The sequence below is a fragment of the Monocercomonoides exilis genome (assembly GCF_001643675.1).
Source record: "Monocercomonoides exilis strain PA203 chromosome Unknown scaffold14-1859848, whole genome shotgun sequence".
In the NCBI taxonomy this organism is placed as follows: domain Eukaryota; phylum Preaxostyla; order Oxymonadida; family Polymastigidae; genus Monocercomonoides; species Monocercomonoides exilis.
In genome coordinates, this window is record NW_027150559.1 from 1,250,389 (window position 1) to 1,267,469 (window position 17,081).

At 41.0% G+C, this 17,081-nt stretch overlaps 2 protein-coding genes across 2 annotated transcripts; both read left to right on the plus strand.

Annotated features, from left to right (window-relative positions):
- MONOS_2461 (uncharacterized protein) lies at positions 1–6,340 on the plus strand. The gene has a single exon (XM_067872383.1). The coding sequence runs from the start codon at positions 195–197 to the stop codon at positions 6,225–6,227; it is 6,033 nt and encodes a 2,010-aa protein (XP_067730457.1). The 5' UTR covers positions 1–194; the 3' UTR covers positions 6,228–6,340.
- Positions 6,341–6,590: 250 nt separating this feature from the next.
- Positions 6,591–17,000, plus strand: MONOS_2460 (uncharacterized protein; the record flags this gene model as incomplete). Its single annotated transcript, XM_067872382.1, has 1 exon — positions 6,591–17,000. One exon carries the CDS (start codon positions 6,591–6,593, stop codon positions 16,998–17,000), a length of 10,410 nt encoding a protein of 3,469 aa, XP_067730458.1.
- Between the last annotated feature and the right edge of the window lie 81 nt (positions 17,001–17,081).

Consider the following 17,081-nt stretch of genomic DNA (forward strand, 5'->3'; position numbering starts at 1 on the left):
GGGAAGAGATCATAAAAACGACAAAAATAAATTTTTGCCAAAGAGCAGTTGAGTCTATAGCTACCATTCTTGCTAGCTCAGAAAGTACAAAGCAGGAAAAATGGAAGTTATTGCGACAAATACCTCAATTGTTTGTTTCTTTCCGAAAGCAAGAAACGATACAAAACGTTCGCCATTGCCTTTTACAAGTTGGAATGCCATATTTACAGAACGACGGCGAAGATAAACGTGGATTGCCTCTATTCTGCTGTGCTTTTACAAAAGAAATTGTTCGTTTATTTTGGCATTTGCTTCCTTTAATTGGAATTGACTTTAAATATAATGATCGAAACAGATGCTTCGCAATATCAACATTGCAACAACAGCCAAATTTGATGAATATATGTGCAATGGATTCATGTCTTTCGTGCTTAAGCTTTTTGGCTTCAATTGCAAATAATATCGATGATTCCAAAGATGCATCTTCTGTTGAAGGAATAACGGAATTCTCAAGAATTCGACTTTTCATTTGGAGAATACTTCCTATCATCGACGGTATTCTATTAACGATACAAAATTGGAATTTGAACACACGCGAGATATTGAGCATTGCTGCAAGTGAATGCAGAATTACTTTATCTATTCTTCAGAAGGAAATGGACTCTGCAACAAGGACAATGGAATGGATTGCAGTTCAAGAGGTGAAGAAAAAGACTGAAAAGAAAAAAGAAACAGATATTTCCATTCGCTACTTATCTTGGCACATTGTTTCATTCTCGAAATGGATTGAAGAAATTCTAATGGGCTTGATGGAACACATAACAACTCGAATGAGTGAAGAAGAAAATTATGACGAGGAAGAGGAAGAGGATGAAGACGAGGAAGAAGAAAATGAGGATCAAAAAGAAAACAAAGAAACATCCAAATTCATTGAAGAAGTCAGACCACACAACACCAAAGACAATGCAACCAAAAGACATCAAAACAGAAACACCACAGAAATGCCTCAGTCAACAGAGCTTGCTGAAGCCGCACATTTGAGCGATCTGCTGCGTCAGGAGGTCGAACTGGGCATTTCATACGGCGTTTCGTCTGACGGGTCGCCGTTTGCCTCTGTTCCGCTTCTGCTGCTGATGATGTTTTTTGGGAAAACCAGCAATCTTCCCCCCAAGCCATCAATCACAGAATTCGCTCGCATCGCAGCCAGAAAGGAGGCTGCGTCTGCGTCTGCGTCTTCTTCCTCTGCAGCGTCTGATCTTTCGTCCTCTGCGCTTCTCCCTTACACGGCATTTGAGTCACTTGCCCATCAGATCTCTGTTGTCCTTGGAGCTTCGCTGTCACAGCCACTTCTGTTGGTGCTGCAGACGCAGACGGCAAAGAAGAAGAGCGTTGCACAGATGGTTGATGAGTACAGAAAGGAGAAGGAAAGCGACCGAGCGCTGTTTCGTGAGCTGTCGAAGCACAGTTTGGCTGAAGAGGAACTTTCAAGCAACAGACTAAGCACATCTATGTTAGAAGAAGATGATTCAGATGACAAGAATTTTGCATTCCATTCATCTTCCTCAAGGAATTCCTCCTCACACACCGCCGATTCCTCTGACTCCTCGTCTGAAACTGTCTCTTCCTCTTCCTCAGCGCGTCGTGTGCCGTCTTTGCTGAAGAGAAACCAGCAGATGGCTGTGACGCTGCTTCAGATGCTGCTGAAGATGGGGAGCTCAAACAACAACACAGAGACAAGGCAGGGGCCGATGGACGAAGCAGAGCTGATCAACATCGACTCGATGGCAGATAACCTGTTTGACTTGCTGTCCAAACAGGATTTTTCAGTGGAGAAAGAAGAGGAATACAGAGTTAGTTCTATGACATCATCATCATCATCTTTATCTTCTTCATCTTCTCTTTCTTCAGTGACTCTTCCTGACAGTGCATCGATGGGTGCAATAGGACTGATTTGTGATCTTATTATCCGATCGCCTTCACGTTTGATGCCTCGTCTGTTCGCATTGTTGGATTCTCCTTTGCCCACAGCAAGTAATAATGCTCTGTATGTTCTGTCAGAGATTGTGAAGAAAGAGGAGAAAGCTCAGAATGAAGAGGATGAAGAGGAGGATGATGATGATTCGGAAAGCGAAGAAGAAGAAGAAGAAGAAGAGAAAAAAGAAAGCGCTAACTCTCAATCAAACAACTCAGAATCAGAAAGCAAAACAACCCCCAAACCAACAAAGCCATCAAAGTCATCCTCTTCCTCGCAATCTTCCTCCTTTGCCCGCTCCACTCTTCTCCTCCGGCAGCTTGCCGTCCGCCTGCTCCCTCGTCTCAACGACAGCCACCTCTTCACTGTGACTGCCACCTCGCGTCTATTTGGGCTGCTGGATCCCATTGACATCCAGCCAGTGCTTGTGAGAGCTCTCTGCCAGAGACTAACACAGAACACGGTGGATAGCTACAAGGAAAGAGGGGCTGGTGGGCAGAGTGAGCTGCTGCACCGGACTGGGGCAACTGAGGCGCTGGTGGCGACGCTGAACGGGAAAGGGAAGAAGCAGTGGCTGGAGAACATCACGAGGCAGAAAGAGGAAACAAGAGAAGATGGAGTGAAATCATCGTCATCTTCTGCTTCTGCATTGTCATTTGGAGGTTTGTCTTATCCAGGCAGTAACAATGACACCTATAACACCAACAACAACACCATCAGTCTCCACACCATTGAAAGATATCTCCCTTTCCTTTCATTACTCGACTGCGGATTCCATTCTCCTCTTTCTCTGCATCGCCCATCCACATTCGATGTGCCGTTGTCTCCAGCAGACATTGGAGTTATTCCCCCTTCTCCAAATCAGAGCGACGCATCCTCTGCATTGAGTGGTGTGCTGTTGGTGATCAACAAGTGGATGATGAGTGCAAGTGCAACAGATGTGGCGAGTCTGTTCAAGTTTCTGCTGGATTATGTACTGCCTCAGGTGATTAGAGAAGAAATGACTGTGGAAAATAGATTGGGGATGATATCATCATCATCATCATCATTAACATCGTCACAGTTGATTGAACAACAAATATCTCGACATACACAAGCCGCTTCAACAACAACCACAAAACCAAATGCAACTTCTTCTTCTTCTCTTCCTCCTCCCCAATATTTCACCGGGATCTGCTCTGCTTCCCCATTCATTTCAAAGCACTCTTCCACTCTTTTATCACTTCACCAGAGGAGTCTGCTTCCTCCTTCACTTCCAATGCTCCACTGGCAGTCTCAATCATCAGCTGCATCTTTCTTTCTTTTGCTCTCCTTTTTCAACCAGAACGATTGTTCTTCTTTTCTCAAGCTGTTCAAACTGATCCTTCCTTTTGTGCAATCACAACGTGGTGCATCTTCTGCTTTTTCTGCTTCTGAATTGCTTTCTCCTCAATCTGCCATTTCATCCATTATTGTTCCTATCACTTCAGTTCTTCGTTCTTCTATGGCTTCTCTTCAATCTTCGCGTCTCAACTCTTCAAGTAATTCTTCTCCTTCTCCTTCCCCTTCTCATCCTCCTTCTTCTCCTTCATCTTCTCCACTTCCTGTTCTCTTTCCTCTGCTTCTTCTTTCTGTTCTTCCTCCAAATTTGTTCAATTTCTCTTTCGAATCATCATCAACTTCTTCTTCTTCTTCTTCTTCTTCTTCCTCCTCTTCTTCTTCCTCTTCAGAAGAGGAGTATTCGAATCAATGTGCATTGTGTGCTTCTCAACCGCCAGCACTTAATTCTCTTTTCGAACTATTGAAACAACTTCTTTTTGCAAACACTGTTTCTTCTTCTTCTCCTTCTTCTTCTTCTTCTCCTTCTCCTTCTTCTTCTCCTTCTTCTTCTTCCTCCTCCTCTTCTCCTTCTCATCTTCCTTCCCCTTCCCCTTTTCATTCACCAGAGATCATCCACATCGCTTCCAGACTCCTCGGGAGATTTGGCATTCATCGTCTGTTTGTTCACCAAAGCTGCTTTTCTTCTTCTTCCTCCTCTTCATTATCACCTTCTTCTTCTTCTCCTCCTTCTTTTTTCCCTTCTTGTTTCACCCAATTTTGCAATCCTGACTCTGTTTCATTCCCTTTTCATTGGATTTGTTCCAATTCAATTCCAATTTCGACTTCACAGAAAGAATTACAGAGAACAAACGATGAGACAGACACACGATTAATTCGCTCTGTTTCTTCTGCTCTCAACAATGTTCGTCCTTTTGTGCTTGTTTTATGTCAGCTGTGTGGAATAGAGAAAGAGAAAATGTTTTTTTCTTGTGCGAAAAAAGATGAACGTTCTGCAAGTGATTCATCATCATCGTTTTCTTCTTTGTCTTCTTCTTTTGCTTCCTCCTTCTCTTCTTCTTCTTCTTCTATTTCTCCGAACCTTTCTATTTCTCCGAATTCTTCTTCTTCTTCTTCCTCCTCTTCTTCTCCTTCTTTTCTGCCAGATCTTCCATTGTCTCCTTCTCTGATGATGACACTGAGATGGATGCTGCAGATGCTCATGTGGACAGGATGCGTGGAAAGCCAAATAATTGATATGATTTCTTCTGGTTCTTCTTCTTCTTCTTCCTCTTCTTCTTCTTCTGCTTCCTCTCAATCATCATCATCATCTTCTTCTTCTTGTAAAAATTCTTCTTCCTCTTCCTCTTCTTCATTATCATTATCATCATCTAATAACACATCATTCCTGTCACACATAACCAATCCGAATGAAATGCGTGTTCTGTCTGAACAGATCTCAAAGACGAAGATGGCATGCCTTGATTCTCTTGCTTCACTTTTAGTAGCGTCTTTCAGCAAAAACATAGAAGAAGATAAAGAATTGGTTGATGATGATGAAGATGAAGAAGATGAAGATGAAGAGAGGAAAAGAAGGGAAGAAGAAGAAGAAGAAGAAGATAATGATGATGAATATCAAAGAAGAGGAGAAAGAAAAAAGAATGAAAAGGAAAGCCACACCAGATTTCGGAAGATTGTTGAGATTTCATCAGAGCCAATTGCAAGCAAAGAAGAAAAGAAAAACAACAACAAAAAAAGTTCAATGCAAAACAATGAACATTTGGCGAATCAATTTAAAGAATGGTTTTTGAATGCATTTCTTGTTTCTCATATGAAAATAACAGGCTTGTATGATGTGCTGCCTTCATCCTTTATGAAGGACATGTTTTATTCTATCACAGCACATGGACAAGATTCATTGTCATTATTGTCAACATCTTCTTCTTCTTCTTCTTCTTCTTCTTCTTCTTCTTCTTCGTTTTCTTCTCCTTCTCCTTCTCCTTCACCCTCTTCATCCCCACCACAACTGCCTCATCCTCATCATCTCCTCTCTCATTCATTCAATTGCTCTGTCTTTACTCTTCTTTCGCGCTCTATCATCCTGTCAACCACATGCCATCGCAATGTCTTCCTCTCTTTGTTCACCCGCTTTGCCGATCTGCTCATTCAGATTGCTCTTGAACAGAACTCTTCTTCTTCTTCTTCATTATCTTCTTCTTCTTCATCGCCTTCTTTGTCATCTTCATCAACCTCATCAACATCTTCTTCTTCTTCTTCTTCAAATTCTTCTTCCTCTTCTTCTTCTCCCTCTTCCTTCTGCTTCTGCCGCAGAGCCTCTGCTGTGCAATGCTTAATTCTCTTCCTCAACACTTTCAATGTCAGTCTTTCTCCTTCTCTTTCTCAGCACATTTCTTCTTCTCAATCACAAAATTTCAATGAACAGAAAGGAAATCCCACTCAAATGCAGCTGATTTCCCCTATTTCTGGTCTTTCCTTAAGCCATTTCGACCCATTTGCCACAGAAATACAAAGTTTTATTCTTTCGCTTTTCCGGCAATCTCCTGAAAGTTATGTGAATGGATCAAAAATTAACATAACTTCTTCTTCTTCTTCTGATAATGCTTATGATCAAAATTGCTGTCATTTTTCAAGATGTGCTGAATTTTCTCAGCTCCGTCGCTTAACACTCCAACTAGCTGGTCTGTTTTTGATCATTTCGTCACATAACAACCCAACACCTGGAACAAATCCTCTTTCTGCGATTCTCAATGAAGAAGCTTATGCTATTCCTTCTGTATTGAAATTAGACCCACAACAAAATAATGATGATATTGATGATCCAGTCAAAAGATATGGAAACTTGGTGATTGGAATAAAGAGACTGTTAACGCAGCTCTCAAGCACAGATAAAGATCCTGAAATTGTTTCAATGTCTATGAAGTTTTTGAACGCTTCTGGTTTAATAAATGTTAGCGAATAAATAATTGTTTATTTCGATTATTTATTTTTGAATTTTTTGTGAATAAGTTTTTTTACCTTCTTTTGAAATATTTACTAAAAATTTTTAACAAATGATATTTTGGGGAATAAAATACATTAATTTGTTGCGGAATATTATTTATTTCCGACTTTAAAATATTTTGGAAAAAACTTTAAAAAGAAAATATGTTTAATGATCAATAATCAAAAACAAACTACTCTGAGCACATTCATTTTTATAACATTGCATTATGTTTGCACCATACATACTGTTTTTGTACACCCTGTAGTAATATTTTTTTGAATTTTAATTGCTATTTTTAGCGTATTTTTGCTGTAAGTTTTCTGAATCTCTTTCGCATTGATGGCCGACCATCCATTACTTGGTCAATCATCAATTAAAAATGAAACTCGAGATGGTCATTTCAACTTAAGTCTTGCTGATGATCAACTTTTTTCCTCCGCTATTCACGACTCTCAGCAAAACTTTAATGGTCAGAACTTCCAGCTTGAAGTTGATTCTTCGCACTACGCTCATTATGCATATCACAACGACGATAAGTCTTCTTTGAAACTTCCCGAGCTTCGTTCCACTCCGCCTGTCTTTGATTTGAACTTACCACAATCATCATCTTTTTGGCCCATTCCGTTTTCACCACTTCATTCAAATACTGCTGTTGGTGCGAATGAAACTCACAATCAAGTTAACAACGATGAACTTTCCGAGGAAACAGAAAACCAGCAGGCGAAAACAAACGAAAACGAATCTCTTTCTTTAAAGACTTCCAAACTTCCACAAACGTATTCATTTTTGAGCCACTTCGAAGGACTTCCTTCTTTAATTCCATCATTTGCAGATTCTTTTTCACCACATATGGGTAATGGTATATATTCGCCACATGAATATGTCCCAACATTAACTGCACGTCAAGTGACAACTCCAGATGGGATGTGTGTGCCAATAAACAGTGAACAGGCAAGTAGCCATCATGAAAAAAGTGAATTACCTTTTCAAAATGCCGACGGAGAGAAAACGAGCAATAAGAATGATGCTTCAAACGTTACTAACACATATAACCGACAATTGAAAATCGAAACAATTATGTGTTCTCAAACGCCACCTCCAGATCAACTTTTACGGATCAACGAGCATCTCCGCACGAAAGAAACAACTCCACACTCTTCTCCTTCTGGCTTGTCTTTGTCTTCTCCGTCACCTCATGAGCCGCTGCATTCCTCGTCATTGATTCATTCCATACCTAATCTCTCACCTTCTTATTCGCACTCACCAGGATTTCTATCAACTTCCCCGCTTCTCTCTTTCTCCCCCATCACACCTTCCATCGCTGCTGGAGAGCCCACAGCGTCGCCTGCAGAGGACACGATTACTTCATCTTTGACCTCCCTTTCACCGAGTGACGGCTTGGCAGTCACTGACAACACAGATATTTCTTCGCTGATGCCTAGATTATCTCCGTTGCCAGGCGAAGATTCCGCTCCGGACTTGGGAAAATTGCAAAGCGACAAGTTTTTCAAGTTTAAAGCGCTTGGGATGGACGAGCCAGTGTCTACAATGCAGTCAGAGCAGTCGTATTCAGACGATGCATCAGAAATACAGCAGAAGCAACAAAATCAACAAAAGCAACAAAAGCAGGAAGGAAAATTAGCGAATTTATATGAAGAACTTTCTCCATCAAAAGACTCAAATAAATCAGATGAGCACAACCCAAGTCCGGAGTCTGATACTAAAATTGATTCTTCTTTGAAACAACCAAGCAATAATATCAGAAATTCTTCTTCTTTTTCCTCTTCTTCTTCTTCTTCCTCCTCCTCCTCTTCATCTTCTCAGTCACCTCATTCCTTTTCTCCTCAATACACTTCTGCTCAACTTCCACATCATCACACACGGACACGCTCTGATGTGCATATGCAATCGCATGCACGCTCATTCGTTGATTCTGTTGATTATCCTCATCCTCATCTTCATCCTCATTCACACATTCATTCCCATTCTCATTCTCATTCTAATGTTCCTTCAAACACACATTTGAATGCTTATTCTAATATAAATACTGATATTCCCTGTAATAAACAGTCAAATGCTGCGTCTTCTAACACTCATTCTGATATTTCCTCTGATATCCCTTCTTATTCTCGCTCTTATATTCTTCCCCATTCTCATTCAAATTCACATTCGCATGTTCATTCACGCACCCACTCCGACCTTCCATTGCTTGGCTTGCCTTCTGCCGATGATCATTCCAGAGGAAAAGGCAATAATCAGCTGTTCCTTGCACTTCATTTGCCTCAACATCAAAATTCTTCTTTCTTTTCTTCTTCTTCTTCTTCTTCTTCTTCTTCTTCTTCTTCTTCTTCTTCTTCAGATGTTATTCCTTTCTCCTGTAAATTAACTGATTCTTCTGATTCTGTTGATAAAAATCCACTTATTCCCATTTTATCATCTTCATCATCATCTTCTTCCTCTTCTTCCTCTTCCTCCTCCTTTTCCTCTTCTTCCCCCTCTTCTTCATTCAACCCACATCCACCTCAACATAACAACAAAGACTCTTTTAATCAAAAACACAGTGTTCATCTGATTTCACTAGAAGCAGATGAAAACATGAAAATCGAAGAATTTAAATCTAATTCAAGAATAACATCAACATCATCAACATCTTCTTCTTCTTCTGCTGCTTCTCAGAACAATGCTGCAGCACATCATAACACTGAAAGTTCTATAAAGGATTCTTCTTCTTCATCCTCTTCTTCTTCTTCCTCATCTCCATCATCATCATTAACAACAGCATCATCATCAAAAAGTTCTTCTTCTCCTCATACTCCTCCTCCTCCTTCTTCTTCTGCTGCTGCTGCGGTTGCTTTGCATCTCAGCCATTCACATAGAGAACAAGTCGACTCATCTTCCCCTTCTCCATCTTCATCTTCCATCTCTAAATCTTCTCCTTTTTCCCATTCAACACATTCTTCTTCTCTGTCTCCTCCTTCTCCTTCTTCACCTCCTTCTCCTTCCTCTTCCACTTCCACTTCCACTTCTTCTTCTTCTTCACATGTCAGTGTTGACATGGGTTCTTTGCCTGATTTGCCATCACGTGATGAATTGCCAGATATCACAGATGAACAAATAATGATGAAGATGAAAGACGAAGAAAACAAAGAAGCAGATGAAAAAGAAAAAGAAGGGAAAGAAGGGAAAGAAGAAGTATCCAGAAAAGAAACAGAAGAAGCTGAAAACAAAGATAAAGACAAAGAAGAAGAAGAAAAAGAAAAAGAAGATTGTCAAATAGAGTTAGAAAGAAGAAGCAGAAGCAGAAGCAGAAGAACAAGACGAATTAACAAAGAAACCACTCAATCTCAACCTCCATCCAAAACAAGAGCAAAGCTGTTAGAAAGAAAGAGAATGGGCCATCACAAAAAGCAGAAAGAAAACCGTTCTGTTTCGTCCTTCACCCTCTCCACAATCTTGTCTGCCCCTTCTCATTCATCTTCTGATAGATCTGGCGATATTCATTCAGGAGCTGCTTCTTCTTCTTCTTCTTCAAATTCTCCTTCTTTTCCTTCTCCTTCTCCTCCTTCTTCTCATTCTTCTCATTCTCCTTCTTCAAATTCTCATTCAATTTCTCCTTCTCCTTCTCATTCTCATCCAAACAACAAAAACACTCATATGTCTTCAAGTCATTCATCATCAGCATCATCTTCTTCTTCTTCTTCTGGTGCTGCTTCTTCTTCTCCCTCACCATCTCCATCTCCATCTCCATCACCATCATCTTCACATTCTGCCTCTCCTTCTTATTCCCCTTCTTATTCCCCTTCTTATTCCCCCTCACCTTCTCCTTCTGCTTCCCCTTCTTCTTCTCCCTCTGCTTCTCCATCTGCCTCTAACTCAGCTTCTTGCTCATCTTCGCATTCTTCTCGTTCTTCTCGTTCTTCTCGTTCTTCTTCATCTCGTTCTTCTTCATTGTCATCTTCTCAATCTTTATCTTCTTCTTCTTCTCATTCTCATCCTCCTTCTCCTTCTCCTTCTCCTTCTCCTTCTCTTTCCTCTTCTTCTCTTTCTTCTTCTTCTTCTTCTTCTTCTTCTTCTCTATCTTCTTCTCTTATTTCTTTGGTTGAGACTGTTTTGGCAGCACCAGAGAAAAGTGTGTTTTTAGACAGAAATGCAGCACAATTGAAGAAAAGCTTGGGAACAAAGAGAAATAAATTCCATAGGAATAATAATAAACACAAACTTAATCAGAATAAAGTGCAAAGTCTTAATGATGTTAATGATGATGTTGATAATCATAGAAGAACTGATAGCTATGATGATGGTGATGGTGATAAAGATGAAGGCGATGATGATGATGATGCTGTTGTTGATAGAAGAAAGGATAACAAAAAAGAAGAAGAAGAAGAAGAAGAAAGAAATGTAGTGGATAAAAAAGAAGAACAAATTAAAAAGAACAAGGAGGAGACAAAAGAAGGAGGAGGAGGAGGAGAAGAAGAAGAAGATAAAGAAGAGCAAAGAGAAGAATTGAAAGAAGAAGAAGATGATGATGACGAGAATGAATGCAATGAAGACAAAGAATCATCCCCCAATGACTCAAACACAAGAATAAAAAGAGATCAAATCCCCAAAAAGCAATGGAAGCTGAGCAAGAAAGAGCAGATGCGACTGCGAAGATTATATTTGAAGCACCACTTGAAGCAGCAGCGCCTTCTGAGGCAGTTTCAGATGCAGAAGCAGGCAATTGCTATTGCACAAGCGCAGGCACAGATTCATGCGAAGATTCAGGCTCAAGCTCAATCACAGGCTCAATCACAAGCTTATTCATTATCTCGTTCTCATTCAAATATTGTTCCTCATTCTCTTTCTGTTTCTGTTTCGAGTTCTCTGTCTGATTCTCTTCCTCGTGCCAGTTCTGTTTCGAATTCTCTTTCTCTTCCACATTCTCTCTCTAATTCTCTTCCGCATTTGCTTTCACGCACACAACAGCCAATGGCAAATACACACAGACAGACAAATATGCTCGTACACTCACAGCAACATGTTGCACATGAGATACAAGATTCAAAAGAAGGAGAACAAGGGAAAGAAAACAAGGAAGGAAAAGAAGGAAAAGGAAATAAAGAATTCAAAGACAATAAAAAGGGGAATGAATCTAAAGACAATAAAGAAATCAAAGAAATCAAAGAAACCTCAAATTCTCCTTCACAAGAACCCAGCCCTCCCAGACAAGCCACCACGACCCCGAAACCACAAACACCACTGGAGAGATTGCAGAGGCAGTATCAGATGATGCTGATGATGAAGCAGCAGCAGATCCTGCAGCAGCAGCGGAGCATCACACAGAGCACTCATTTGCAACAAGCGCAGATGTCAATGCAAATGCAAATGCAGATGCAGATGCAGAAAAACACACAAACGTCTTCACAGAACATGGAAGTTGCAGAGAAGCGATTGCAGAATGAGCAAGACGGGTACAACCAGCACGGCTTTATCCAAACACGCTCAAACACAGCAGAGTTGCAATTCTCCGAAGCTGCTGGAATTTCTCCGATGCCGAACAAAGGTGACCTTTCAGCTGCTGCTAATGCTCCCTTTGCTTCTTCCGAAGGTATATTTGAAGGCGGAACCGGAATTGGAGGAGGAGGCAGCAGTAACAACAACAATAATAATAACACTATTAACAGAGCAGATTATCCCAGCTCTTATCTGCGGCTGGTGCGAAGCAGGCGAATTTCTCCGATTGAAGGCGAAGACGGCACATTCAACGGATTCATCCGTACTGACAGCAGGGACAGCAGCAACACTGGCACAGGAACAGGAGTTTTCTCTGGTATTGGCAAGGGAGAAGGTGATGGCAGCGCTGAAGATCAGCATCTCCGTCTCCTTCCGGCTGCCTCTCGCTCATTCGGCATGCTTCCCTTTGCTCGTTCTGAACAGCCTTTTGTTTCCGCTGCTGTTTCTTCTTCTTCTTCTTCCTCTTCTCCCCCTTCTTCTTCCTCTTCTTCTTCTCTTCCTCCTTCCATGTCTCCATCCGTCCCCCGGTCCCTCACTCAATCCTTGCCCCACCCTTCCCCTTTCCCTTCTCCATGTCCGCAGTCCCTTGAATCTCTTGACTCAGACCTGAAGAAGGCGATCGAGCAGATACACGTGCTCAGCCACAAGACACCTCAGCCTTCTTCTGACTCTCCCATTGAGAGGCCTATATCTTCACCGCCGATGCCTCCAAGAGCGCAGTCGGTTGATTCACTGCCGGAGGAATGCTTGATTGATCCGGCACTGCTGGATGTGTCTTCTTCGTCTGAGGATGATGATGATAATGAAGTAGAAGAAGAAGAAGAATATGATGAAGGTGAAGGTGAAGGTGATGATGGTGATGATGAACAGAATAATGCTGAACATCATAATCATCGTCGTCGCCGTCGTCATCATAATAACAAAAATAAGAAGGATGGAAGCAAAGAAAATGAGGAAGAAATGCCAAATCCAAAGAAAAAATGCGCAAAGGAGAAAGAAAACGGAGGCGCATTCCGTTTTGACAGCGGAGCCATGGGTTGCTTGTCAGACAGTGACGAGGAAGATTCACGTCCTCCTTCATCAGCGTCTGCTCTGCTGATTCAGCAGTCAGTGAAGCTCATCCGGATGAAGAAGCTGAATGTGTCATTGAGACAGCTGGCTCATAAATGCAGTTGCGGTGTTAGCAATGTGAATGCAAGTGTTAGTAATAGTAATAATAATAATAATAATCTCAATAATTGCATAAATAACTCCTCCTCCTCCTCCTCTGCTTCTGCTTCTGCTGCTCCTTCTGCTTCTGCTTCTGCTTCTGATATTAACAAGCGCATTCAAAAGCCTCTTTTCTCTTCTTTTCCTTTGCAGCAGCTTCAGCTTCAACAGCAACAGCAACATCAGCAGCAATTGCTTCAATCCAGCCATTTGCAGACACTCAACACATATCAGGCACATTTGAACAAAGGATTAACACAGATTGAGAATAGGAAGAGCGGTGCTAATGTATTATTGGCTAATTCTTCTGGTTCTTCTTCTTCTTCTCCTTCTCCTATTTCTGCTGCTGCTGCTGTTGCAGAAACAACTGTTGTTCCTTCAACCTCATCTGCAATGCAATCTCATACAACAACGATGCCAACACATTCATCTCCCTCTTCTTCTTCTCAACAATTAGTGTCTCAGCCTCTTTTGCCATCTATTTATCCTCTTTCTTCACAACAACTTGCAATATCTTCTTCTTCTTCTTCTTCTTCTTCCTCCTCTTTCCTTTCTCCTCAATCTTCTTCTCTTTCCATTCCCACAGCATCTCCGCCTTCTTCGTATACTCATATATCTCCTGTGAATGCAGATGGAGGGAATAAAATGAATAACATAGTGAATGATGCTAATACTAATGCATGTACTAATGATGTTTCCAATACAGGTGATAAAAGCAATGATGCTGGAGTTACTTCTTCTTCTTCTTCTTCTTCCTCATCCTCTTCTTCTTCCTCATCTTCTCCTTCTGCTGCTACTGCTGCATTAACAACCACAACTGATTCCAGGCGCAAGACATACACACTGAACTACAAAGCAGCGCCATTTATGCCAACAAAGAGGGTGTCGAAGATTGTTGTGGGGAGAAAGGAAAAGGAGAAAGAGAAAGAGAAAGAGAAAGAGAAAGAAAGGCATAAGAACAAAGAGAAAGAGAAGGATAAAGATAGAGATAAAGATAGAGAAAAGGAGAAGGAGAAGGAGAAGGAGAAAGGGAAAGGGAAAGAGAAAGATAAAAGTAACAGCAAACGTATCACACGCAAACTGACATGGAATGTGGATTCAAAGCCATTTGTGCCTCAGAAGAAAGAGGCAGCTCTGAGCATTCTGCAGACATCACAGAAGAAACAAGAATTTTCATCGTCTTCTTCTTCTTCTTCTTCCTCTTCCTCTTCTTCTCCCACCAAAAATGATACAAAAAATCGTCTTTCCTCTGAAAATGCTGCTGCAGCTGTTGAAGGGAATTCACAACAGAACAGAATCACATCTCTTTCACAGCCATTGCCAATAACTTCTTCTTCTGCTTCCTCTTCTTCTTCTTCTTCTTTCTCTGCTCCTCTGATGCATTCAAAACAAAAAGGAATTGCAACATCTTCTTCTCTTCCTTCTTCTCTAATCCCATCATCTTCACAGTCAGACCAACAAAACAACCCCAAAACAGGCAAAACCCCAAAAGAAAGAGCATATTCTGACAGACAAGGGAAAGAAAAAGAAAAAGAAAATTTCAAAAGAGAACAACATTATCAGAAAAAGCCTGCTCAACCTCCTCCTCCTCCTGCTCCTCCTCCTCTTCTTCCTCCTTCTTCTCTTCTTTCTTCTTCTCTTCTTCCTTCTTCTCTTCCTCCTTCCCTTCCTCTTCCATTAGATCACTCTCAATTGCCTCATGGAATTCCATACTTTTCACAATATCCCTCTTCGTTGATGCAACCACCGCCTTATCACAACCTTTCCCAAGCTCCTCAAATACCACCTCCTCCTTCTAATATTCCTGCTTTTTCTTCTTCTCTTCCTCCTTCTCTTCCTTCTTCTTCTTCTTCTTCTTCTTCTGCTTCTGCTTCTTCTTCCTCTTCCTCTCCATCTCCTTCCTCTTCCTCTTCTTATCCTCCTCAGGGATACCCCATACCTATACCACCGATGCAAATCTCTCCTTATCAGATCCCTCCTCCTCCTCCTCCTCTCCCTTCTTCTTCTTCTTCTTCCTCTTCTTCTTCTTCCACTTATCCCCTCAGCACTCAACAGCTTCCATTTGTTCATCCTCTTCCTTCTCATCCTCCTCCTCTTCCTCATTTAGGCTCTCAGATGATGTATCCAATGCAGATGTACCCGTATCCTCAATATACCATTCCTTCTTCTATACCCCAGGATGTTCCTGGTCATATTCCTGCTATTTCTTCTTCTTCTTCTTCTGCTGCTGCTTCTGCTTATAATTCTTCTGATTTCAATACTTTTAATGCTGATGCTATTGCTGATGAAGAAACAGTTGATTCTCCTCCTTCGTCTCCTTTATCACCTTCATCGCCTTCATCACATTTATCACATTTATCGCATTTATCACATTCCTTGCTTTTATCGCATCCTTCTCTTTCTTCTTTTTCTTCTCGTTCTTCTTCATTTGATTTGTCCCCTCCTTCCTCTCCGCCTTCGATTGAGCTGCCTTCTTCGGTTTCTCTTAGCTCTTATTCGCTTATTCGCTCTGTTAGTTCTCGTGTGAAGCAGAAGAAGCATAGATACAGAGAGAAGGAGAAAGGGAAGGAGAAAGAGAAGGAGAAGGGAAAAGATAGAGATAGAGACAGAGAAAGGGAAAGAGAGAAAGAGAATGAGAAAAATGATAAAATACATAGAAGGAGGAGGAAGGAGAGAGAAAGAGAAAGAGAAAGAGAAAGAGATAAAGAACCAGAAAGAATCAGACGTAAAAAAGGAAAGAAAGAAGGGACAAGAGCTAAAAGAAAGCGAAAAGAAAGAGAAAGAGAAGAGAAAGAAAAGAAAGAAGAAATTGAAGAAAGAGAAGAACTTGAAGAAATTGAAAGAAAATTGGCAAATGAGGATAGCGAATATGAAGCTCATAGAGAAAAAAGACATAAAACTGATCATTTTCATAGTGATGAAAAAATGCCAGCGAAGAAGAAGAAGAAGAAAACAGAAGGTTCTTCAGCAATTAAAAGTGGTAAAGTGAAGAAGAAAGTGAAATCTAGACATGTTGCATTAGCATCTTCTTCCTCTTCTTCTTCTTCCTCTTCTTCTTCTTCCTCTTCCTCTTCTTCCTCTTCCTCTTCCTCTTCAGCGCCTTCTTCTAATTTTCCTGATGATATCAATTTATCAGACAAAGCAGAATACATAGAACAAACCACACAAGAACACGAAAAAGAACAAGAACAACAGTTTCAACAGCAGCAACCGCTGCATAATATTCCCTTTGATCTGTCTCCTTTACCTCCTCTTCCTTCATTCACTCCACAGCCTTCAATGGAATTCCCAGCAGATGTAGAGATGGTTCTTCCTTCTGTTGATTCTAAGGAAAGAAGAATTGAAGAAGAAGAAAAAGAAGAAGAAGAAGAAGAAGATAATGATGATGATGATTATGATGATAATGATGATAACGATCATTTGCTTGGCCATGCACATAATCATGTGCTTTCTCACTCACATAATCTCAAATCACATTCAGATGACACAAGAAGTAGCAGAAGCAGAAGCAGAAACAAAAGTGGAAACAGAAAAAGAAGAAGAAATAGCAGTGGCAGTGGTTGTAGCAGTAGTCACAGTTCATCAGATGATGATATTGAGTTTGGAGGAGGAGGAGGAGGAAGAGAAAGTGGTGGTGGAAGAGGAAGAAGAAGAAGAAGAAGAAGAGGAGGAGGAGGAAGAGGAAGAGGAGATGTTGGAAGTGGAGACAAACGTATTGTCAAAAGGAAATCACATACACGAAAGAAAGAAAGGGGTCTATCACTCAGCGACAGCGATTGCTCGTCGCTTCATTGTTCTTCTCCAGTTAAGCCATCAATGATGGCATCTTCTTCTTCTTTGCTTCCCTCTGATTCGCATGCATCTCTTGCCAGCCATTCATCAATTAGGTCAAAGGATGATGAAAAGGTTACTGTTGGATTGTCAAATGCAAAGCATCCATTGCCTGCTATGCCTCTTCTTCCTTCTTTGCCTTCTTTGCCTTCTTTGCCTTCACTTCCTCCTCTGCCTGATGATGATGCTGATATTGATATTGATAACGCCCCATGATGTATATACACACCACTCATTCATCTCATTATTTTATTTTATTTTTATTTTTAATTCTCATTCAGATCATTCACATACACA

Coding starts and splice junctions, on each gene's coding strand:
- MONOS_2461 (XM_067872383.1), top strand. CDS start 195: ATGCCATATTTACAGAACGACGGCGAAGATAAACGTGGATTGCCTCTA.